General features: G+C 41.8%; 1 protein-coding gene across 1 annotated transcript in view; it reads left to right on the top strand.

Annotated features, from left to right (window-relative positions):
* The first annotated feature begins 964 nt into the window (after positions 1-964).
* The window catches only part of HID1 (HID1 domain containing), a 56,070-nt gene continuing 30,538 nt past the window's right edge, over positions 965-26,496 (top strand). The window contains exons 1-5 of the mRNA XM_081935766.1: positions 965-1,307; positions 12,454-12,603; positions 14,475-14,645; positions 23,524-23,637; positions 25,807-25,913. Of these exons, the coding sequence (XP_081791892.1) occupies positions 1,242-1,307; positions 12,454-12,603; positions 14,475-14,645; positions 23,524-23,637; positions 25,807-25,913 (608 nt within the window). The 5' untranslated portion in view covers positions 965-1,241. The remainder of the gene's footprint in view (positions 1,308-12,453; positions 12,604-14,474; positions 14,646-23,523; positions 23,638-25,806; positions 25,914-26,496) is intronic.

Below are 26,496 nucleotides of genomic sequence, written 5' to 3'. Positions count from 1 at the left end.
AATGTCAAGGAGAGGCTAATGAAAGGAAGTGAGGGATCATTTTACAGACATCGCTTCCTTTGAGGTACAGTGGGGAAGCTGTCTCGCTTGGCAAATTTTGCACACAAGGCAGGCAAACTGAATTATTTTATTGCCAGTGTGTTGTTATTGTCAAAATACAAAAAAAATGCTTGTTTGTACGAGAGACTTGTAAATTGCTGAGTTCCTATTATAGACCCACTCTGGATAAACTTTATGGAGTTAGTGTGAAGAAAGGTATCTTTTTTTAAAAAAAAAATCAAGATAAAAGGGTTTGGACTGGCCCGGAGGAGACCTAGCTTCAAAGCCACTCCCAGCATTGCAAGATCACTTTGGGGGTAGTCATCTTCTCTCAGCCCAGTTCTACCCACCTCACGGGCTGGTGTGTGTTGGGAAGAATGGGAGGAGAGAAGGGCAAGAGATGGGGTATGAAACCTCAATGAGTGAGCATGATTGAAGTGTGTAAAGTTAATAATTAAATAATTAACAAAACAAGTGCGCCAAAAAGGAGGAAATGCCTAAGGGTCTATTTTAAGGGCAAGCAGCCAAGAAAAATGCGGGGAAGAAGGGACCTTGTAGAACGGCATTTCCCCTCCCGCCGACCTGAGTTGACTCGCTTTTAAACACGGATTTCCGACTAACTGGAGCCACCGAGAGGCAGGCAGCGAGGGGAAAAGCCACAGGGCCGAATCAGAGACTCAGGGTGGGGGGTCGGATTCGGACGAGGCGGCAGCGGCGTTGAAGGGGACGAAGACGACGAAGAGACGCCTTCGCCGGTGGGGAAGGAGAAACAGCACTCGACCCAGCGGGACTGGCCAGCCAGCAGGGAGGAACCAGCCGGCGGCTCTCCGGAGCCCTAGCGAGGGAAGGAGGCGGCTGTCGTGTAACTGAGCGAAAGCGAGGCGGAGCCGCGCCTCTGACGACCAGGGAAGGCGGGATCAAGTGCCGGGAATAGCCTCAGCTGCCTTTGACAAGCGGGAGGAGACCAGCCAGCCTGCAGGGAGCAGGTGGACGGAGCAGCGCTGATGGAGCCCACCGCGTCCGGCAGAGGGGGCGAGGACGAGGGAGATTAGCGGGACGGGCGGCGGCAGCAGAGGAGGAAAAGGAGGGCACGGCTACCGCCGCAGTGAGAGAAGACCGCCGGCCAGCGAGCGAGCGAAGGAGAGAGCGAGAGCAAGGCGGGAGCAGGGAAGGGAAGCGGACCCGGATCCTGGTGCGGGAGGATGGGTAACGCCGACTCCAAGCTCAACTTCAGGAAGGCTGTGATCCAGCTCACCACTAAGACCCAGGTGAGCGGCTTGCAAAAACAGCCCGGCCCAGGTCGCTGCTTTACAGCCGAGGCTCTCGGAGCAGGGTGGGAGGAGGCCTTTTGCGGGGGGCTTTGGCGGAGGGATGGTCGGCCAGGATATTTTATCAGAAACGAGCCCGCGGGGTGACTTTCGGCTGGGGTCGCAACAGGATCTCTTTTCCCCGCCGCTCTGGGGTATTGGCTTCGGGGACGCCTTGGAGAAGAGCTGGCGATGGTTCAGAAGAAATCCTGTTTCTTTGGTTCGTGAGACATGGCTAAGCCTTGACGGGCACGGGCATCCACAACCCAGGGCTGGGTTGCCAACCTTGTGCCTGTAGCATCTCGACTCCATAGGCTTCCAGTTTGCTACCTACTACCTCACGTGGCACCCCCACAAATCCGTGGAGCCCTTCATCCGTTATGGCTCTCCTGAAGTTCAGACCTTAAGCTACCTGGGCTTTCATTCAGAGCGTTCAGGGTTTAGGCCTAAGAACTGTATCCACCTCCACCTGACTATAGCGGGAGAACCGGTTAGAATGAGATGCAAGGAAAACAGTGTGAAAATCGGTAAGATAGCCTTTTAGTAATGCTGTGCAATTGATAGAAAGCCACAGTATTCGCCAAAATAACAATCGCAACAGGGTAGAATTGGAACTCAAGTCTTTGCCTCTCTCTAAATCATGGAACTGTGTTGATGGCATCTATTTTATCTATATTTTGCTGAGCTATGTTGGATCTTTCAGAGAGTGAAAAAGTGGTTAAAATGTTCTAGAACTGGGAAAATTCAGGCTCAAGTCCTCAGCCAGAGAAACTTACTGGTTGATTTTAGGCCAGTTGCTACTGTATGTCTCAGCCTAATCTACTCCTTAGTGTTGTTCTCATGGGAACACATTAATGATATTCCCATGTAAGCTGCCTTGAGCTCCATTATTTATTTTTAACAATCTAATAATTTCTATTTTTTTTCTGGAAGCTTGGAGAATAAAAATTGCTTAGGGCCTCAGGTTGATGTCAGGTACACAGAGATATTATCAAAGAGAAAAAATGATCAAGTAATAACTAGTACCCTACAGGCAAAACCTAACAGAGTTACTGAGAACAGTCCTGGCAAGTACAACAGCTGTTACAACTTCAGAAACATCCCACGCACTATAGAAGCAGGTTGGAAAGTCTAAAGTGCTGGTTGCTAAAGAAAGGCCTTTACTTTGTATTTGAGGAATGAGAACTGGTCACTTTAAAAAAATCTAGTTCTGTGTCTAAAAAGTTTGAAATGTGAATCTGGAAAATATAGAACTACTTACCTTGTGGAACTCTTGGTTCAAATACAAGTAATTACAAATGCTTAAATTTAGTTACCATTCTGAGGGGCAGTTATAGTGAAATAATGCAGAGAGACATTAATTTCAAAATGTCAATTTTAATTTCTCTGCCCTGGAGTAATTCTGTCTTAAATTTATGGGCAGTTAGGGTTGGCAACAAAAGAATAACCTTTCCTTAAGGAAGCTGAGTGATCATTTAAAAAACCCTCTCTTTTTTTGCTTTCTCCTGTGGATCTGATGCCAGGTCACTTCTTCCCTAGTTTTTTTGAAGATCAGGTTTCACTGTTTAAGAACAATTGCAAAAGCGGTAAGTAATGCTTGCAATCTCATAGAACAGGTTGTGTTTTCCAGAAGCATTTAATATCTACTTTGACTTTTACATAGGTCCATGTATTTTCAAACTTGGGCTTACCTTGGGCAATAGATGAGGGAAAGTTTCCATCCAGTGCTGATAAATATTTTTTTTTCAATAAGACTATACCTGGGAAATATTTACTTGCAGCTGAATACATTGAATTCTTTTCTGTTGAAAGGACTTTGTGGTAGCTTTATAAGTAGTCTTCGATTTATAACCACAATTGGGATCAGAATTTCTGTTGCTAATCCAGGGCTTAAGTGAGTCATGACTAATTTTACAACCTTTTTTTTCTACTGTTGTTAAGTGAATCAATCACATCACAGTTGAGTGAATCAACCTGTCATCAAGCAAATTGGCTTTCCTCATTGACTTTGCTTGTTGGAAGCCATTGAAAAGATCACAGATGGTGATCCCATGACCCAAGGAGGCTGCAACCATCATAAACATATGCAGGTTGCCAAGCACCCAAATTTTGATCTTAGGAACATAGGGATGCTGCGATGGTCATAAATGGAAGAAGTGGCTGTAAATCATATTTTTAGTGCTGTTGTAAGTCCAAACAATTGCTGAACAAATGGTTGTAAGTCAATGGTGGGATTCAATTTTTTTTACTACCGGTTCTGTGGGTGTGGCATGGCTTGGTTGGCGTGGCAGGGGAAGGATACTGTAAAATCCCCATTCCCTCCCCACTCCGGGGGAAGGTTACTGCAAAATCTCCATTCCCTCCCAATCAGCTGGGACTTGGGAGAAAGAGAATAGATGGGAGGGGGGCCAGTCAGAGGTGGTATTTACCAGTTCTCCGAATTACTCAAAATTTCTGGCCAAAAGAGCAACCTATTGAGTTCAGTTAAATTTTACTAAGGTAGTGATGGTGAAACTTCGGCACAGAGTGCCAAAACCGGAATGCACATGTATGTGCATGAAGGTGTGCGCACCAGAACACTGGAAACCTGGTGTGCACATGCCTGTTTCTTGGCTGGTTTTTTGGCCATTTTTCAGCCATTTTGGGGCTGTTTCCAGGCCATTTTTGGGCTGAAAAACGGTCTGAAAATGGCCTGAAAAACAGTCTGTTTTCTGGATGTTTTGGGGGCTGTTTTCAGGCCATTTTCTTCTGCTCCAGTACCTGTGAAAACCAGTTGGCTGGTGCTCACATATGCCCAAAACCAGAAGAGCAGCTGTCAACGATGCGTGTGCCTACAGAGAGTGCTCTGCATGCCACCTATGGCATGAGTGCCATAGGTTCGCCATCATGGTACTATGGGTTAATAAATTAAGAATTGCAACCATGATATAAACTTTACTTTTAAACTTTTAACTTGACCCATGATTGTGTTTGCTGACTTTCAAAAATAATTTGAAATAGTTTGCTGACTTTGAAGCGAACAAGTGTGGGAAATGGTGGGAAGAATGCCATGAGGAAAAGTGGGTAGAAACACCCATATGTACATACTTGAAGGGCACTCCTAGAATATTTTTGTTTGAGCCAGTCACCAAAAGATCTCTGTTAAGATACAGCAGTAAACTTATGAACCACACTCTTTAATTATCATTTCAATTGATTTCATTTAATGGTTTGTTTTGATTATAGGCCAGTATAAAACTGTTTACATAACAGTCCTCCTAAAGTAAAAATTAAGAAAAATAAAGTAAAATTATTACACTAATTTAAAATTAACAAAGTACAGGGATTAAAATCTGGCTCAGACCTATAAAACTACAAGCAATTTGACAATCACTAGTCTAAATGCCACATATAACTAAAATAGATAACTGCAGTAAAAGTACTAGGGTTTATGGAACTAATACTTGCTGGAACTCTATTAGGATTTGTTGAAATTATGACAGTTACGATCCAACCAACTACAACCAAAAACAAACAAACATAGAATGGTGTTTTTATTTAAAAGCGAAAAAAGAAGGGGGGAGGATGGAAACTTAAAATATATTGAATTAGATAAGGCTCAGCATCACTTCACTCAATTGTTTACATTTCTCTGACACAGAACCAAGCTACGTTGTCTGAATTTAATTATAAATAAAGGGGCATTTCCTTCATAGAGTATTAGTGCAAGTGAGCTGATATATTAAAATTTAGCTTTATGATTTACCCTAAAACTTTCCCAGGCCAACAGAAACCAAATACAAACCAAATTAAAGGTTCAGGTCCAGCTAGGAATAGGTAGCTTATTAAGCTAATCAACTCTATTGAAGAAGGTCAGTAGATCTCCTTTTTTGCTTGTGAACAGGAGTTTACTTAGAAATAGACTTGCTGATAAGTTTTGTTTCGTTTCTGTCCATTAGATCGGTTATTATTACTCTCTGTAATATTCCATGGAATTTAATTCCATGTAATTCAGCAGTGACTTCGATGGCACTTCAATCTGGGAGGAATATTTCTTGGGAGTCTTCTCTTAAGGGATTTTTGCCTTAGTTTCCAGATGTAATCTGCTCTATAATGGGAAGCTTTAGATCTTTCGGCTATTTAGTAATGATATTTAATTATTTCTAGTTTAATCATAATTCTGTATTTAGTCTGTATATTATTAGTTTTCTAATTAGGGATATTTTGTGAAAGCTGGTTGTACAACTGATTACAAATAATAAATTTGACATTGTTCTTCTTGACTATTTGGCCAAAATAAAAATCAAATTATGCTTTCCTTCTCTCACACTGGCTGACAGATGCGAGCCACTGGATGTAACAGTCTGTGTACATTTGTACACACCCTATTTGCCTTTTGTGTAACCTCACCTATTAAGATAAACAATTACAATATTTTCAAATATCCGACTGCAAACCTAAACTTGCTTTCTAGTCCTGCAAACATTATTGAATTTGTGAGTACATAACACTTACTGTTTTGTTTGATACAATGTATAATTTGTATGAATACTTAACCATTATTTTTCTGCTGAGCTATTGTTTTTGTCATAATAATACTAGTTAATTTGAAAAGCATTATTTTAAAAGACACCTAAACTATTCTGGTGCCTGTAATTGCAAAGGCCACAAATACAAAGCTATTATTTATGGTTAGGTTTAGTTTGACAGTGATTTGACTGGTTTTGCAGATTGTGCTAAATCAAACCAAACAACATTATAGCTTCTGACAATTTGTGAAAAATAGTATGTATTGAGCTGAATTGTCATGGCAAAGATTTGAACTCAGAACTTCAATATCCAAACTAAAGCATCTTCATTGTCCTATTTTTATTTTCCCATTATCTGAACATCCAGCAGTGAGGCAGCTTCTTTCCTGTTTAAAAAGGAAGGTCCTTTTTCTCTTCTTTTCACAGATGTATCCTGTTCCCATATGGATTTCACTTAGTAGTTTGTTTTTCTGGAAATTATTAAAGCAACTGAAATCCACATTGGCATTTTAAAAATGTGTTTTATGTTTATAAGCAAAGCAGTTAGCACACCTGCAAGTGCTCATTCAGATAATATATTCACAATGGATGGCATTCCTGAATCACTTGCTAATGTGCCTTGTTTGTAAGAATTGCATTTAGAAACAGCAGTATTCTTTTTACTTCTTAATATCAATAATTTCTGAGTTAAGTCTATTTCTTACAACCAATTTCTTAATTATTTAAAAATATGTATCTTGCCATTCTTTAGATAACAGTGAAAGAAGAATATTACTGTAAATGTACAGCAAAATAGCCTCCTGATCGTTGGGTTGGTTTTTTTAAAGCAACCATGAGAAACTAATATTAGATAATAAAATATTTCTGAGAAAACAAGGTCATAAAGATAAACCGCTACACAGAGATGAATGTCAGGCAATGTCCTACTGAGTACCCTTGCTTATCAGTTTTTAAATAACAAAATTGAAGACACATCTTAAAACATTCCATGAATCAAATGCCACACAGCAAAGGTTCTAGTTTGAGGTGTTACTAGCTGGGATAAGGTTTGAATATTGGCTTCCAGTGAAATGAAAGGAATGTAGGGAAGAGGATAGTTCATAAGAGCCCAGGTCATTGCCATATATATATATAGATTACTGCAACACACTGCCTTTAAAAACTACCTAGAAGTTCTTCAATTGACACACAATGTAGTAGCTTCGATGCTCCCATATGCCTGCTGGTGGGCCCATATCACTCCTATTTTGCAGCCTTGCATTGGCTTCCTATCACCTTTCAGGTGAATTTTTAAAAAATCATTCAATAAAGCCTTGGTGGCTTGGATCCAGGCTACCTTCAGGATGGATAGGTCCAACCCCGTTGATTATGCTGGGAGAAGCAGCTAGTTATCCTCATTTTCAGATGTTCAAAGACACCGATGCCTGAAGGTACTTTTCCCCAGTTCTCTTGAACAGCCTTCTATGAGTACTTCATTTGTTTTCCAATCTAGCTTTGGGATGCTATCTGTGATGTATATTTTTGTCTTTTAATTTTTGTTCCCCCTCCCCCCCATATTGTGAGCCATCAAGAGGCGGAATATGATTGCAGCAAGATATAAAAGCAATAGTAGACAAATAAATTACTCCTAGCCCAAACCTTTAAGATCATAAGAGGTTAAACCAGAATGTTAAATTGAGTTCACAAGCCAACTGGCAGGCTGTGCAGGTCAAGCAAGATTGCTACCACATATTCTGGAGGTCTGACGTTAATTAGTACTGGTACTTTGGTTGCAGCGTTATGCATTGATTGTAGTAGTTGCAAGGTGAGTGCTTGCACAGACTATTATAGCAGTACAATCCAGAAGTGATTAGATCATTAATAACTAGAGCAAGAATCCAACTTCATCAGGAAAAGCTAGCTGAATCTCAGGAATAAATGTTTTTGCTACTGATATTACCTGCGTTTGACAGAATATTTCTCACTCTAGACCTGCTCTTTTAGGGAATTATTATAATCTATTAAAACCAGACAATGCAGCAAATCCAAACTCCTATTAGATGTTCCTCTTAGTGGAAGCACTTTTGTTTTGCCTGAATTGTTAGGAGTCCAGCATGAATTTTGTCAGATGGAAATGAAAAAAATATTTATCATCTCCATGTTGATAGCTCTTGATGCTGAAGCTGATACTATATTTGTTGAAGGGGCCAGAGAATGAAAGGGTTGTGGTTCTCAGTCGATGTCCCATTTGTCATCCAGAAGATGTCTGATGCCGTGAGACCTCTTAAAGCCTAGAGCTGCACTATCATACCTGCTCATATATCACATTTAACAAGACTGCCATTATTCAACTCAGAGGATCCAAATGATTTTCATGATCTCAATTGTCTGCTTCAGTTTCATGGAGCAGTTATCTTACCTCCTGTGGAGACTCAACTACAGTGCTTTTTATCCTTGAGGTCAGAGAAGGATCATGTACACAGAGGGTTGATTATTGGTTTTCCAGGGTTTCTGTTCACATCCTCCGAGTAAACAAGGTGAAGGTTACCTAAAAATATCTGAGAAACAGAATCCTTGGTATCTTCCAAAACCATCTTTGATTACTGTAATTAATTTCATGCAACACTGTTTACTTAAACCTTTTCTTCACAAAAAGTCACTGCTATCTACTCAGCTAGAAATAACTTCATTAGGCTCTGAGTAGACATGTATAGGATTATGCTGTACGTCATTAGTGTTTGAAAATGTTTCTGAAGAACAAATGTACCTCACTTAGAATACACCGCTCTGCTATTCATGAAAGCAGATGGACTCCCCTCCCCCACAATCACATGTAGGTCTAAAAAACATGTCTGCTTTAATGAGACACTAGAGTTAATATGAATCTAAACTGAAATCTAAAGCATTTCTTCATTTTCAGTGTTCACAGATATATAAAGTATTTTTCCTATATCTTCCATAGTTTCATTGAATGGTGGCTTTAGATCCAACAGCTGTAGATGTTATATTTTGGTACATGTAATTTAGGGAAATGTCCTGGCTCAGCTGGCTTTGGTGAGAGATTATCTGCCATTAGAATGGCATTGAATCCTAGCAACCACATACATACACTTCTGGATGATTTGTCCTCTCTAACCTAACCCTTCAGGCCTTCCAATAGTGCATTCACTGGCACTGGTATTTAGTATATTCGGCTTGTTGCTGGTCATCTTTTTTCCATCTATCTTTCCCAACATTATGGATGTGGTCTTCACATAATTATCCCAGTCATGATAATTCGAACCTGGTTTTTGTGCCTCGGAGAACTCTGGATTGGTTTGTTCTAAGATTCATTTTTTGTTTGTTTCCTTGACTATCAATGGTATTCTTAAAGTTCTTTTCCAAGCCAGAGTTCAAAAGCCTATTTTCCATCCGCCTCATCAAAGTCCAGCTTTCATTTCCATAGAACATCCAATAAATTTTCTGGAGGTTTTTGATATTTGCAGTTATGGGAATATCTGACTATCTTTCCACTAGGTTTAATGGATGTTGATTTCTGTAGTGTCTTTGAATGAATTAATGTCTGATCCTTGGGATGTTTTAGCTTACTGTGTCAATTTCTGGTTGGAATCTCTTGAATTTGGAGAACTGTTGGAAGATATGCTTATTTTTCCTGTCTGTTTCAATTTTTGTTGTCTTCACAGATGTTATTGTACTGCTTCGTATCTCTAATAATAGCTTTTAAAAAGTTCTTATCTGAAGTTGTTTTTTCTACTCCTCCTTCTCTTCAATTTCCTCTATCTGTTCTAACATCCAGTTTGTTTTCTTCTGTTTCTTAATCTTTGATAGTCTCATATCACATCCATCCTTTAACAACTACTTTGATTCTATGCCATAGACCCCCTAGTTCGTTATCAATGAAGTCCAGGACTTCAAAACTATTTCTGATGTTCTTGGTGGAAATTTGTTGTCTTTGTTCTTCCACTTTAGCTTAACTTGGAACTTGCATAAAATCAGTTTATGATCCATTGTATAGTCAGGCCCCAGACATATTTTTGCTTTTATAACTGAGCTGTTCCATCACCTGTGCCAATAATATAGTTGATGTAAGTAGATGTCAGTTTGGTTGTCTGAAGATTGTGTTAGCAATGAAGAAATCATTGTATTGGCAGAAACTAATGAGTTGTTCTGCTTCATTTCTGTTTTCTAGGCTATAAAATCCAACTACATTTTCCTTCTTACTCTTTCAGATTTTGGTCTTCTAATAGCACATCTTGTTGATTTCAAATTAAATTTGATCAAGAAAACTAATTGGCCATTTTTTCTGCATTGGGATTTGGAAAATAAAGTTGGATAAACCTAACATTTTATTGTTTACAGTTCATTGCAATAGAAAGCAAACACTTATGCCCAAGGAAACATTGTGCAGTGAAGAAATTACTATTTTCACCAAACCAAACTTTTCTGCTCAGTAAAATAATGTCTAAATTGTTTGAGATAACCTCACTAAGTTAACATTTTGCAATTTGCTTCAAGGTTTTACTTAAAACAGTCGTTTGAAAACATGTTAGCTAATATATATATCAAGAAATGGATATATTTAAGGAATATAGTTCTCCCCAATTATTGTAATAATACTTATTGTACAGTGGTTATTTTGACAAAATTGAGAGCCACTTCCACTAACTTGAATTCCATTCCATTCCATTTTGTTCTCCCGTAATTTTCACAGATGACTTATAAAAATACCTGATCCATTTATAGGTATGTTTTTGTGCTCAGCTTATCTCAAATGTCTCACCCTTCCTCTCCTTTCTCATGAGAAGTACTGAATGCAGATTTGTTGTGTTATCCATTGGCTAAATGTGCAAATACTTCTTGTATTAAACCAATCACTTGTGACTAAGTGTCTACTGGTAAGGAATTTAAAGGGACCTATTTTATAGTTTGAGGATGGTGGCAGAAGCAGTCAGTCATTGGCAGAAGGACTGGAAACATGCAGGAAAACAAAGTCACCTGAGGACCTGCTTTTCTATTTTTAAACTTTTGAAGAGGAGGCATTCAATTTGAAATACAAGCAACTAAAACACCAACCAAAAAAATATAGTAGGGCTTATATAATTTAAAAAACCCTCATATATAACAGTAATTAAAATAGGTTAAAAGTAATTGAAAAGTGAAACAACTGGTTAGAATGCAGTATTGCAGGCTAATTCTGCCCATTGCCAAGAGTTCGATCCTAACCCGCTCAAGGTTGACTCAGTCTCCCATCCTTAAGAGGTTTGTAAAAGGACCCAGATTGCTGGGGACAATATGCTGACTCTGTAAACTGCTTAGAATATGCTATAAAGCACTATGAAGAGGTATATAAATCTAATTGCTATTGCTATTTAGTATCAATATGGGATTGAGTCCTTTGATTTGTCATTAAATCTTGATTGTATATTGCTTCAACTTCCCATTTTTAGTATTAAATACTTATCCAAAATTGATATCAGGCTTGTATCTTGAATCCACTCCTTAAAATCAGGAGGATAGATTTCTTTTCAATATGTAAAATTATCCTCTTGGCCAGGTCCAGACTTGGTAGAGCCACAAAACTTGCTCAACTAGTTTATGCTTTGCTTACCTCCTTTTACTTTTGCCATTTCTATTTTAATGACATATTGCCTATTTGATAAGGTAGTTTCCTTCATCATAGCCAATTCTTAAAACAGGTTTTGCCTTACTTTTAAACAGCCCTCCATCTTTATTAGCAGTGTAACTTCAGAAAAATGTAAGTCAGGAAATTAAACAAACATACATTTCCTTCTCACCCATCATCCCTAAATACAATTCAAAGCCACGATTATTTCACATAACTGCAGTTAGTCAAGACCTGTTGCATGTTTATTATATCATGCTGGGAAAAGAGATCAAGCAAAGAATATATGTTTCATATTTTGGCTTATTGGATGCATTCCATTAAACCATAATGACTAGAGTGCTAGAGCTGTTCAATGTAATAATTGTCTTCTACATAGTTTTATTGTAAAGAATGACAACCTTTTGTCTAATTGAAAAGTAATTGTAAGTATTTTGTGGTCCCTGAGTCATAGTTGAGTGTGAATTTGCAAAAAATTGTGCATTGCTCTATCTATGCATGTAAAGTTGTATCTCATTAATTTTCCCAAGGGGCCGTTTTGATAGGAAATCTATTCTTTTAAATAAAAAGCTATATCTGTCTTGTTTTTAGTTTTTATTAACACCCTTGCATTATTCCCCCCCTTCCCCCCCCCCCCCGGTCAATTGTAACTTATTGTATTAATGATGCATTCATGTTTATTCTGTCTGGAATACTTCATGTTACAGTATAACATATACATATACATATACATATACATATACATATACATATACATATACATATACATATACATATACATATACATATACATATACACATACACATATACATATACACACACACACACACACTATTTTTCAACCTTATATTGTAGTAGATATTTGCAGAAGTTATCTTGAGGTAACTTGACATACTTATCAGATATTAAGCAGTATGAATATTGATCATAAATGAATATCAAAATGAATATTTTATAGCTTTTGTTTTCCCAAATTGATTTTTATTTGTTTTTCAGCCCGTAGAGGCCACAGACGATGCCTTCTGGGACCAGTTCTGGGCAGATACAGCTACTTCAGTCCAAGATGTCTTTGCTCTAGTTCCAGCTGCAGAAATCAGAGCTGTGAGGGAAGAATCTCCTTCAAATTTGGCTACTTTGTGTTACAAGGTAAGTTTCAGCATATATTGTTTTCCTGTTGAAATTCAGCCATTGCAGGTGTGGGCCGCCTATGGCCCGTGGGCCACATTCCGCCCTTTGGCTGTCCCTGTCCAGCCTTCGGTGGTGGTGACAGCAAGGACCATGCAGGTGGCCTTATTGGTTTGGCCCTCCACAACAGTCCCAGTTTCCCATTTGGTCCCTTGGAAAAATTAATTTCCCATCCCTGAACTATAGAATTGCCTGCTTAATTCAGTATGCTTTATTTAGCAAAAAGGAATTTAACCAAGAGTAAATTCCTGTTATGCTTTTAACCAAATGAAATTAAATTTCAATTTTATGTCAAATTCTACGCTTAGGGTTTTTCTTTTCCTATATAGAAATGCACAGGAGCCATGTAGCACTCCTGATTTCAATTGGGACCACAATGTAGGACAGTAGTTGTATCCCGTCGCCATTTTCCAGTAGAAACTCATTCCCAAACTTTTTGATCCTGAAGCTTGTTATTTTTAGTTGGGAGAAGGAGGAGGATATATTTTCAGTGGAAAAATAGTACAATGAAAAATGCTAATCTCTATTTTCTTGCACCCTGTTTCAAATCCAGATTGGGTGGCATAAGCATTTAGTTAATTTCATCGGGATTGCCTAATATGTATGTTCTAAGCAAAAATGGGAATTGAAAATCAATCATCGTTAATGTAAATTAGATTTAGCCATATTTTTTTCTTCACATTTGCCTTCAGTTTCTTCCTATTTTTATTTCATATTTTTCACATTCCTCAAAGGTAACTAGCTTCAATAATATTTCTATATTCAGCTACGAAACATGGTAGTAAGGTTTCCAAACAATGTGTACAAAACCCATGTTACAGGAAGAAAAATGGCAGAAAAATGCTGCCACATCCTTGCCTGGGTGATGGACTGAGACGCACGAATGGAAGGTTGATGAATGAACAGTCTGTTTTTATTGCATGGTTTTGATGGTACTATTAAAATTTGCCTTTCAGGTTTACCAGAGGTGGGTTGTCAATTTTTCGGGTGCACTCCTGCGCGTGCTCGCGCTCGCATGTGACACTTCTGCACATGCGCAGAAGCATCCGGTTGAGTGAGTGGAGCCTCCCGCTGTCACTACTACTGGTTCGTCCAATCCGGGCCAAACTGGGAGCAACCCACCTCTGATGTTTACCATAAATTGAACTGGGGAATCAATTGATTGGACTAACTTGATATGCCTGTGTGAAAATTTAGAGTTTTTCTACCTACCTCCAGAAGTATATTCCTACAAACATTACTGCATTCTACAGAAGCAATATTTATTAGAAAATTACTTTAGAACAATTGTGTGGGAAAGATATTGCACTCAGCATCCTGTTTTCTGAAAAGCACTGATATTAAAAGCATCTCAGTCATATATCCCTAAACAGATATCTATGCTGACAAGATTGTCTCCGATTTCTAAAAGCTCCACTTTGCTTCTTTCTCCCAGATTTAAATTAGATGTGTTTCATCTACAAAGTCACAAGAGCCCCTCTGTTACAGAGATTCAACTCTTTAAAGAATCTTCAGAGTAATTTTCCTAGAAATTGCTAGAAAATAAGGTTTTGATGTCATAGCTTAAATCTTAGAATTCTATCTCTCTCACACATTCAAGCATTATATGAAGCATATATGCAATCTCACATGAATCAAGCTGTCACATTCTGAGGGATTGTCTTTTTATGATAGATTTCCAGAGTATGTCCAAAAGGCATTAGCAACAATATAAAACGATTGCCTATTCATCATGGTATTAAGTTTTTAGTGAGTCATTCAGAAACTGGGCAAAAAATTGTTACCCGCATACCAATAGCTCATGTCCTTTGCTTTATTCTAATTCACTCCAGGCTGTGGAAAAACTAGTGCAGGGTGCAGAGAGTGGCTGTCACTCTGAGAAAGAAAAGCAGATTGTCCTGAATTGCAGCCGTCTCTTGACCCGCATCCTGCCGTATATATTTGAGGATCCTGATTGGAGAGGTTTCTTCTGGTCAACAGTTCCAGGGGCGGGGCGTGGAGGGGTATGTATTTATTAAATTGCATTGTTCCTTTTCTGGAGAGTGGAGAAAGATGCATAAGCCAGAGCAGTTCGTTAATCAAAGGGCATTAATGGGAATCTAAATTCCTTACCTGCTGGATTGTTTATTCACACTGAGTAACTCTTATCAGGCTTGGGCATATTTGCCCTGTGTAATTTGTCTTGCTCTGATCCTTTTAGATTTCTGTCTTTTAGAAAAATGCTGCCACATCCTTGCCTGGGTGATGGACTGAGACTCATGAATGGAAGGTTGATGAACGAACAGTCTGCTTTTATTGCAGGGTTTTGATGGTACTATTAAAATTAAATTTCCACCTATGGCAGCGATGGCGAACCTTTTTTGGCTCGTGTGCCACAAGTGGGGGGAGCGCAGGGGAGTCGTGTGCAGGCGTGCTGCACCCATAATCCAATGCACGACCCCCCAGTGCGCATGCGCGCACAATGCGCGACCCCCCCATTTTACATGGTTTTTTCGCCCGACCCAGGCTCCAGAGGCTTTATAGGAGCCTGGGGAGGGCGAAAAGAGCCTCCCCCGCCCCCCCGGAGGCCCTCCAGAGGCTTCAAGGACCGTCCGGAGGCTTCCCTGAAGCCTTCGGAATGCTTAAAACCACCCTCCGAGCAAACCCGAAGTGACTTCTGGGTTGCTCGGAGGGTGGTTTTAAGCGCTCCGAAGGCATCAGGGAAGCCTCCGGACGGTTCCTGAAGCCTTCGGAGCGCTTAAAACCACCCTCCAAACAAACTGGAAGTTGCTCGGAGGGTTGTTTTAAGCGCTCCAAAGGCGACCGAAGGCGTCAGGGAAGCCTCCAGACGGTCTCTGAAGCCTTCGGAATGCTTAAAACGACCCTCCGAGCAACCCGGAAGTCACTTCCGGTTTGCTCGGAGGGTGGTTTTAAGCGCTCCAAAGGCGTCAGGGAAGCCTCCGGACGGTCCCTGAAGCCTTCGGAACGCTTAAAACGACCCTCCGAGCAACCCGGAAGTCACTTCCGGTTTGCTCGGAGGGTGGTTTTAAGCGCTCCGAAGGCGCCAGGGAAGCCTCTGGATGGTCCCTGAAGCCTCCGAGGGGGGGGGAGGCTCTTTTCACCCTCCCCAGGCTCCTATAAAGCCTCTGGAGCCTGGGGAAGGCGAAAAATAGCTTTTAAAAAGGTGAACTCAGCTGGCCAGCGCACGCATGCGTGCTGGCCAGCTAACAGGGCAGCGCCTCGCATACCCTGACAAATGGCTCCGTGTGCCACTTGTGGCACGCGTGCCATAGGTTCTCCATCACTGACCTTTGGGAATTTCAAGAGAAAGTTTTGAACAGCAGCAAAAAGCAACCAAAGTCTGAATGAAACCTGGACTATTTTAAGGGAAGAAAATGAAATGAACAAACAAACAAACAAACAAACAAACAAACACAGGTTTTATACTAGAAAAACTCTGTAAACCTATAAGTGATTAAACATTTAATTATTCAGGAGTTATTTTGATTTTCAGTAACAGTAGCAAATGATAAATACTTTTAATATTTTCTAAGTCATACATAGAGAGGACCAAAGAATCAAGGGGTCGGTAGTTGTAATGGTTCAGTCCATTTACACACACTGTGAGGTAAATTTATATTTTCACAGTATGTAAAATATTTTTCTATCATATGTTTATTTACTGAACTGTAAGATCTTCGTTCTATCATGATTCTGCCTATCTCTGGAACTGGGATATTTTGTGGAAGCAAGGTCCAACACTGTATGCATGTACTAATCTTTTATCTATGTCTCACTACATGCTTTTATATTTGTTCTCGAATATCCAGAATATATTCATTCTTAACCATTGCATTTCATTGTTGTTCCTGGTACAGCAATTGAAAGAGCTGTTTTACCGTACATGAATTTTAATAACTCTTGTTATAGTTGCGGCATAGGCTTTGCATGTATCCCATTATTGGCTTGTCTAATGTGGAGGCATTATTTTAGTATGATGGCTATGTATCCCTACTGTATCTTCTCTGCTTGCCTTTTTATCCTGAGTCCTATCCACGTATCTTGTGTGAATTGTATGAGAACTGATATTGATGCCGGTGTAGAATTTTGTGGACAAAGTACATGCATAAGGTATGTACATTCACATAGAAAGTATGGTTATTGAAGCATCAGGAACCATTATAACCATTATAACCATTATAACTCCAAAAGAATATACTTGAGGACTCTTTCAAAAACTGCTTTAGTTGAGAGCCGAGGTGGCACAGTGGTTAGAGTGCAGTACTGGAGGCTACTTCAGCTGACTGCTAGCTGCAGTTCAGCAGTTCAAATCCCACTGGCTCAAGGTTGATCAGCCTTCCATTCTTCCGAGGTGGGTAAAATGAGGACCCAGATTGCTGGGGGCAATATGCTGACTCTGTAAACTGCTTAGAGAGGGCTATAAAAGCGCTACGAAGTGGTATATAAGTCTAAGTGCTATTGCTAGTCAGATACAGAAAGACTGAATCCAGATTCATGTTTCAATCCCTTCCCACTAGTAATGATTTAATTATTTTTCAAAGATGTTTTAATCTATTTTTTACCCATCTTTGGATCATTTGGTTACTAAATAAATAAAAATATTCATAGTTACGCTTTTGCATGCTCCTGGCAGTAATTAAGAAGTGTGCAATTAGGATTGAACATCTTTAGTAATGCTAAAAATGTTTTGCTACCACCTGGAAACACCTGTATGAATATTTTTTCTCTCCTAGTTTCATGTTTCTCCCTTTTCCTTCAAAGAATGTGACCAGAATTCAAATCATGGTTCAACAGTAATCATTCAGACACTTTCAATATGTGTCGATATGCATATACCACACAGTCATTTATACTTGTAATATGATTTCTCTGTTAGATTTTTTCTTAATTTTGAAATAGTTTGATCAAATCAGCCATTCTTGTCAAATTCCCCTTACAAGGATGTAACACAAGTTTCTATCTTAATCCTCATAATTCTGTACTGAAACAGGAAATGTGAGGGAACAGGTTTTTTTTCAAAGCAAACAATAATTAATTAATATGAAAATAGAACAGAACATTGTTTCTTGCTCATTTGCAATTTGTCCTGACGGCAGCTATGATTTATGAACCTGCATTGGCTTCCAGCTCACTGGATTTGAACCTATGCAGCCAATTTAACTGTGTTGCTTTGTAAAACACTTTAAATAATTAATCTAGCAGGTGGCAACCTCCAGTTGTCCTTGCTGATCTCAGAAGCTAAGCAGGATCAACCTTGGTTAGTACATAGAGAGGGAGTAGCTTGGGAACCCCAAAAGTGTAGAACAGTTTGGGAAATATGACCTCCCTCCCCCCTGCTCGAAAATGACAGTGGTAAAATGTTTCCATAATGCTATTTGTTAGATTGGGTAATGGATAGGCACACACAGGTTTAACGGTAACAACAGCTCTTTATTAAGTACAACAAGTGAGAACAATCCAGCGAAGGTTGAGTCTGGCAGCAGCCCTTTTATAGGGAGCTGTCAGATCCTTCGACCAATAGGATTAAACCTTGGTGAAAACCACTGTAGTTAGTACAAGTATCTAACAACCCTCCCCTCTTAGATGGAACAATCCTACTGGTAATGTCATCACGCAGGTAGGCGGGTTTTGGGGTAGCTCTGCCTGACCTGCGCAGTTCAGTAGGAGGGGTTTCCTTGGACAGGTCGGACGGACATGTTTGCTCCGCAGCTCTGCTTGGTGGAAGCTCTTGGAACTTTTCACAGGCTGCGGCTGGAGCTTCTGGAGCTGGTTTGCTCGGAGCTCGCTGTGGACCTGCAACAAAACCAGATACGTTTCCCGGTACCCTCGGGCTTGAGCTGGCTGTGGAAGGAGTAGGCGTTTGCTCTGTTTGGGTAGGGCTTTGGATAACTCATGCAGGAGTGACCTCTGGTTGTCTAAGAGTGGAGTTGGAGAGGCGGCCATGGAGTTGGTCAATATGCCTTCTCCAATTCCTACCGTCCTCGAGTTCTAAGAGGTAAGAGCGAGGACCGGTGATGCCTATCACTGTGGCAGGAATCCACAGAGTTCCCCCAGCGTAGTTGTGGGCGTATACTGAATCCCCTACGCTAAAAGTCCGAATCTTGCTTGTGGAGTCTGGGGGCGATGAGGCAGAATAATTGGGGTGTAGTCGGTCTAAGTGGGACCTTAGCCAGCGACCCATGAGAAGCTCGGAGGGGCTTCTTCCAGTGGTGGCACTGGGTGTGATGTGCTGAATTAGCAAGTAATACAATACAATAGTAGAGTTGGAAGGGACCTTGGAGGTCTTCTAGTCCAACCCCCTGCCTAGGCTATCCAACATCAGACAGATGGCTATCCAACATCTTCAGACAGATGGCTTCAGACAGATGGCTATCCAACATCTTCTTAAAGACTTCCAGTGTTGGGGCATTCGCAACTTCTGGAGGCAAGCTGTTCCACTGATTAATTGTTCTGTCAGGAAATTTCTCCTCAGTTCTAAGTTGCTTCTCTCCTTGATTAGTTTCCACCCATTGCTTCTTGTTCTATCCTCAGGTGCTTTGGAGAACAGTTTGACTCCCTCTTCTTTATGGCAACCCCTGAGATATTGGAACACTGCTATCATGTCTCCCCTAGTCCTTCTTTCTCTTAAACTAAACATACCCAGTTCCTGCAACCGTTCTTCATATGTTTTAGTCTCCAGTCCCCTAATCATCAACCCGTGTTTGCCAATCTCCCGGGCCCATCCTAGAGAGGACCTCTTTTGCAGATCTCACCATTCTCTCCACCTGATCATTGGAGACCGGATGGAATGGCGCGACCAGGGCATGCCTGATTCCCTGAGCTGCTAGGAAGGTCTCAAATTGCATGGCCGTGAATTGGGGCCCGTTGTCAGAGACCAAGGCGTCGGGCAGGCCGTGCGTGGAGAAAAGTCTCCGTAGCACCTTGATGACCGCTTCTGCCGTTGTGGAGGTCATCAGGACTACCTCTAACCATTTCGAGTAAGCATCCACAACTACTAAGAATGTCTGGCCATGAACTGGGCCAGCAAAGTCAATGTGCACCCTAGACCATGGTGCTTGAGGTCGCTCCCACTCCTTAGCGGGCACCTCTGGGGGAGCTAGTCTGGACTCCTGGCATGGTGTGCGGGAGCCACCCATTCTTCGATCTCCCTGTCCATATTAGGCCACCACACGTAACTCCTAGCCAAAGACTTCATCCTAACAATTCCAGGATGCCCTACATGTAAAGCCTCTAATACTGCAATGCGCAGTTTGGGTGGAACAACAACCCGGTCCCCCCACAATAGACAGCCATTTACCACCGATAACTCATCGCGTTTAGTAAAATACATTTTAAAACCAGCCCCAACAGGCCCCTTGGGCCACCCCCTCCACACCCAGTTCAAAATTTGGTTGATTGATTTCACTGTCAGAAAATTTCTCCTTATTTCTAGGTTGAATCTCTCCTTGTTCAGTTTCCATCCATAAGCACCTCGTCAGGTGCTTATTTTACTCTGGAAAATAGGTTGACCCCCCCCCTCTCTGTGACAACCCCTTATTTGTAAAATAACAGATTAATCTTCACTCAGTAAATTCTATAAATACAGTACTTCTGAGCTAATTCTATTAAACTGAGCAAAAGTTAAAAGTGCATAATAATTGTAGTGTTTTTTGTTCATTTTACTGAACTGGAGAATCTCATGTAGAATTGTAACCAGTAATTCATCAGTGCTGTATAGCGTTTATTCATGGGGTTGATGGATCATCATAAAATGATCTCCTTAGTTAACTGATTCATGCTTTTAACCTTTAAGATTCTAAGGCTCCTTTTTCCTTCTCTAATTTCAAAGCTAAATTAAAGTATCTGCAGTTGATTTTTTTTTAATGTCTTGCGACTGTTTTCTGCATTTGAAACACTTTTATTAGATGTTCTGATGTGGCACTAGATAATGTCAGATCAATACAGGTTATTATTATAATCCAGTCTGCTTGCTGTGAGTGAAAGCCTTTGTGTCCATGTCATGCACAAGTTGATACAGGCTGGCTGTCACAGATAAGAGCCTGTCATTTTTTTCCCCCAGCACGGGGTGGGGGCAGGAATATGAGATCCGGGATGAGTAAGGAGGGGGGGGGAAGAGCTAGAGACCTGCTGACGAGGATCTATGGTTCCCTTGGAAACTGTTGTAAATGTGGAGTGAAGCGTCAGCATTGAGACAAAAAGACGGAGCTTGATTTGAAAGCCTTGAAGCACTCAGGGTGCTTTGCAGGCAGATATTTTGGTCTCTCAGCAAGCCGAGAGCATCTATTCTATAAGTGATCTCTGCTCCTATTGTATATTGGTCACAGGCTGCACAACAGCAAATGAAGTTATGTGCTTTGCTAAAATTCTGTTCATACAAAAGATAATGAATTGAAGCCCATCTAAATTGTAGTTGCAAGTATCAGACTACAGTAGTTCATAGTCGGGGTAGTTCAGTCTGCTTGAATTTTGCCTGGGGTAGTGCATAGGGGGATAAACCTTACCGTATCTATAGTGTAATGAAACTTCTGGCTTGTGTAGATGCGATTTTTCCATGTGTGATAATGCAGGTAGTCCTTTGCTTGTAACAGTTCGTTTAGCGACTGTTGAAAGTTACAATGGCACTGAAAAATGTGGCTTATGACCGTTTTTCACGGTTATGACCTTTGCAGCATCCCCATGATCAGGTGATCAAAAGTTTAGTTACTTGGCAACTGGTTCATATTTATGACTGTTGCTATGTCCCAAGATCATGTGATCACCTGAGACCTGACGAACATAGTGAATGGGAAAGCCAGATTCACTTAACAACTGGGTTACTAGCTTATCAACTGCAGTGATTCACTTAACAACTGCGGCAAGAAAGATCGTAAAATGAGGCAAAACTCATTTAATAAATGTCTCACTTAACAACAAATTTTGGGCTCAGTTGTGCTCATAAGTTGAAGACTACCTATATGTCATAAAGTATCAGTAACAATATTGACCTAATAATCATCTGGATTTCCCTACCCCCCCCCCCCATTGTGGACTGCAATGATATAAGGTCAGATCAGTGACGTGCGGTGACGTTTATGACTGGTGAGGCTGGTGACGTCATCAAACCACGTGGTTGCTCCGATCGCAGGGGCGCAGCCCAAACGGAGAAATTTCTTCAGCTCCAGCCTCAATCAGCGCAGCCGCGGTCCCCTTCATCTTGCCTCAGGAAGGAGGGGAATGGGACCACGTGTGCAGGGGAAGGGGATTGCGGCTCTGCTAATCTGAGGCTGTGCGCTGAGGAGCCGCCTGCACACGTGGTCCCATTCCCCTTGCAAGGATCCCGGGCTCGCCCAATGCAAAAAATGCCTGGGTACCGTGTTTCCCCGAAAATACAACCTGTCCTGCGCTCACTGACCTAGCGTTATCCCGAAAGCGCCAAGTTACAGGAGCCGGGGGTGGGGGGAGCGCTCACGTTGCTTGCCGCCTTCGGTATACCGCTAGGTTGGGGAGTGGCGTTCTGTCCGGCCAGAGGGGAGAGTTGCCGGGAAACTCTCCAGCCGGGAAAAGCGCCATTCACTGACCTCAGCAGCCGCCCCGCAAATCCCCTCTCCAGCCGGGAAAAGCGCCATTCACTGACCTCAGCAGCCGCCCCGCAAATCCCCTCTCCAGCCAGGAAAAGCACCATTCACTGACCTCAGCAGCCGCCCCGCAAATCCCCTCTCCAGCCGGGAAAAGCGCCATTCACCAAGCCCTTGCGCAGCTGTCCCAGGCGACCGCTGCTGGCTGCTGCTGCCCGCTGCCGCCCCGCTCCGCTCCGTGCATAACTTCCAAACTCCAAAACTTCCAGCATCGGCCGCTCTAGGAGTGCTCTCTATGGTGGGCCGGCTGCTGGACAGAGAGTTTTCCGGACAGTCTTCCAGCAGCCGGCCCACCATAGAGAGCACTCCTAGAGCGGGCGATGCTGGAAGTTTTGGAGTTTGGAAGTTATGCACGGAGCGGAGCGGCGGGGCAGCGGGCGGCGGCGGGCAGCAGCAGCCAGCGGCGGTCGCCTGGGAGAGCTGCGCAAGGGCTTGGTGAATGGCGCTTTTCCCGGCTGGAGAGGGGATTTGCCGGGCGGCTGCTCAGGTCAGTGAATGGCGCTTTTCCCGGCTAGAGAGGGGATTTTCCGGGCGGCTGCTCGTGAGCATAGTTACCTCATGGCTACTTCGCCCCTGAGGCTGTGCCCGGCTCTTCGGGAGCCAGTTCACAAGAGAGCAGCCGCCCGGCAACTCTCCCCTCTGGCCGGACAGAACGCCACTCCCCAACCTAGCAGTATATTGAAGGCGGCAAGCAACGTGAGCGCTCCCCCCACCCCCGGCTCCTGTAACTTGGTGCTTTCGGGATAACGCTAGGTCAGTGAGCGCAGGACAGGTTGTATTTTCGGGGAAACACGGTACCTAGGCATTTTTTGCATTGGGCGAGCCTGTGATCCTTGCAAGGGAAATGGGACCACGTGTGCAGGAGGCTCCTCAGCACACAGCCTCAGATTAGCAGAGCCACGATCCCCTTCCCCTGCACACGTGGTCCCATTCCCCTCCTTCCTGAGGCAAGATGAAGGGGACCGCGGCTGCGCTGATTGAGGCTGGAGCTGAGGAGCCTCCTGCACACGTGGTCCCATTCCCCTTGCAAGGATCCTGGGCTCGCCCGATGTAAAAAATGGCGAGATCGGCACACTTGGGGCTGCTGCTGAGATGTCCAGGGAGGCTAAACCAAGCCGCGCGCCTCTCCCAGCCACTTTCATGGCTTCCTGGAGTAATTCTTTTTTATTTTCATGACGAGAGTGGTGCGGCTCCGCCTCCCCTGCCTCCCCTGACTGCACGTCACTGGGTCAGATATGAAATATTGTAACTTATTGCTGATTTATAGGGAGATGAAGATGATGAAAATGCTAGGCCACTGGCTGAGTCACTGCTTCTAGCCATTGCAGATCTGCTCTTCTGTCCAGAATTCACTGTCCAGAGCCATCGAAAAAACAATGTGGTAAGTCAAACATTGGTTGTTTAGGATCTAGTATGACAGCCTCAGTTTTTAAGATGTCAATAGGAAACATTTATTGCTATAATAATTTTTTGTATACAGTCCAGTGCATTTGCTGAGCTGTCTGGATTAAGGTGGAATTTCCCGTAAGTGAAATAGTGATTGCACTGAGCTAGAGGTGCGTTGCTCCCGGTTCGGCCTAGATCGGGTGAACCAGTAGTGGCGGTGGCGGGAGGCTCCGCCCACCTGCCCGGACGCTTCTACACATGAACCGTTAGTAAAAGAAATGGAAATCTTCCACTGCCCTGAGCTATCAATCTTTGTCAAAGTTGGAGACCAGCTACTATAGAAAATGGAGGAATGGAAAATTCTGACACATGTGATTCATTTAATGCCATTTGATTGATTTATTCATCAAATTTATGGTGGTGCAGTGGTTAAAGTGCAGTATGTGGTTAGAATGCAGTATTGCAGGCTACTTCTACTGACTGCCAGCAGCTTGGAAGTTCGAGTCTCACCGGCTCAAGGTTGACTCAGCCTTCCAACTTTCCGAAGTTGGTAAAATGAGGACCCAGACTGATGTGGCCAATAGGCTGACTCTATAAACCCCTTAGAGAGGACTGTAAAACATTGTGGAGTGGTATAAAAGTCTAAGTGCTATTATCAAAGTGTTTTCTGCGTGGTTGCCTGACCAAGTGGAAAAAGCTGATATAATTGGCCTGAGGCTGTTCCTCAGGTAACTTGGTCTCATGCCATGAAGGGTTTTAAAGATGACCACCAACATGTTGAATTGGACCTCGAAGCAAACCAACACCCAATGCAGCTTACGCAGCAGAAATCTTACATATGTGCCACTAGAAGTGCCCCAAACTATCTATATAACCCCATGTAGAGCACTTTGCAGTAGTCCACACCAGGGGTGGGTTGCTGCCAGCATTATTGCCAGTTTAGCGCGTGCAAAAGTTTTAGAAAGAAGAGATATTACTGCAATGCAATAGTTTTCTGAAATCTTCCCTGCATTGCATTGCATTGCCTACACACAAATGCAATCCTAAGGAAGCTTTTCTAAAGCATAGCTAGTATTGTCTATGGATACTATGGATAAGAGGATTGTGATTTCAGTGCTTGTAATCTTAGTCTTTGTGAGGAATTTTACTAGTAAGATTTCTGATCACAAGCATAGAAAACTCTTGTATAGCAGACCTCTAGCAAACCTGTAAAACTGGACTGCAAAATAATGACTCATACCTCTAGGCCACAGTATGACTAATTCTGAAACAGCAACATCCAAATGCATTTGGGCTGCATTTGATGATAGGACCTTCCTAATATGTCAGCTTTCATTGAGATTAGCCGGAAATATTGAAAAGACCTGTGGAAACTTATTGTAGCTTAGTTTTTGCAGGCCAAAGTTCTCGTCATCAGAAGCATGAACAATAATCTGGGTGAATGTTTGTTGAACTATTTTCATTTAACATGTTTTTAATATGTTTATTGTTCTATTGTTTATTGTTCTATTTATTTTTTGTAGGCTGCCCTGAGTCACTTTTTGTGAGATTGACAGCCATATAAATTTGATAAATCAATAAATAACAAGCAATTTCTGAAAGTGATTGGAAAGAAAGTACATGAACTCAGGCTTTGATTGCAGTTTGAGCAAAAAAGCTGGGTATTCTCTCATCTCTAAGTGCCCTAAACCTGCTGAAGACCCTTGCCTTGTGATCTCCGTACAAGGAGCAACTGTTAGGAGCACTTTGGGGCGATCTCAAATTTTCTCCTTCTTTGGAGAGGAGTTACAAAGAGCTGGTCTATTTGCTGGCTATGCATTTCGTCACTCTGGTATTAGTGCAGCCATCCTCACTCTGTCATTTTGAGACTTTTAATGTGAAACCAGTACGCCTCATTCACACAACCCTGTAAACTTCGCATGTCTTTCTGTATTTTTTCCACCTTTCTTCTTATTGTAGAAAACCCATTAAGGTGGGGAAGGCCATCTCAAATGATTTGAATTAGTAATGCTAGAAGGTACCCTCTAATTCTGGGCCTCTAGTCATTGTTTCTTCCATCTGCAAGAGAATTGAAAGATTTTGTCTAAATCTTCATAGTCCTATTCATACTTTTATCTGGAAGGTTTGGCACTATTCGATGTGCTAACTTCTTTTCCTTTTCCAGGACACGGCTGAGGACATCCATGCAATTGATAGTTGTGAATACATCTGGGAGGCTGGTGTTGGATTTGCTCATTCACCGACACCCAACTTCAGCCATGATTTAAATAGGTGAGGACATCAGCAAATGACAGATCAGGCTATGAGAGAGTGATTGGCCTAAGGCGAGACTAGAACTCATGGTCTCCTGCTATTTAGCCTGGTGCCTTAATCACTAACTTCAAGTCCATCTTCCGGATGAACATCATAGATTAGAATATGAAAACCGAGACATTCTTAATTTATTAAAGTGCAGAAATTGCCACTACTATTACAAATGCCTTATAAATGACTGCATAATTTGTTATCTTTTACTTCATTGTTAGTTTTCTGTAGCCACTGTACATAAACTCTGATTGGGATGGAGCTAAGCAGAATATCCAGTTGAATAAACTGTGAGGTCCGAACAACTAGATCCATAGGTGAAGACTTTAATTAGTTGTTTTATTGCTCAAGCCTATACACAGGAATCTTCTCAGATTGATGGTTTGCACCTAGATAAGGTTCAATGACATTCAAGGTTAATAATAATAATAATAAATATTTATTTCTTAGCCGCACCCTCTCCCGAAGGACTCGGGGCGGCGTACAGCAAAACATAGGAAATAAATATATAGACAAACATACATATAACAAAACATATACCAGGACATAT

The sequence above is a fragment of the Natrix helvetica genome (assembly GCF_964273705.1).
Source record: "Natrix helvetica genome assembly, chromosome: 1".
Classification (NCBI taxonomy): Eukaryota; Metazoa; Chordata; class Lepidosauria; order Squamata; family Natricidae; genus Natrix; species Natrix helvetica.
Note: the sequence above shows the minus strand (reverse complement) of the source record. Positions and strands in the feature narration are given on the sequence as shown.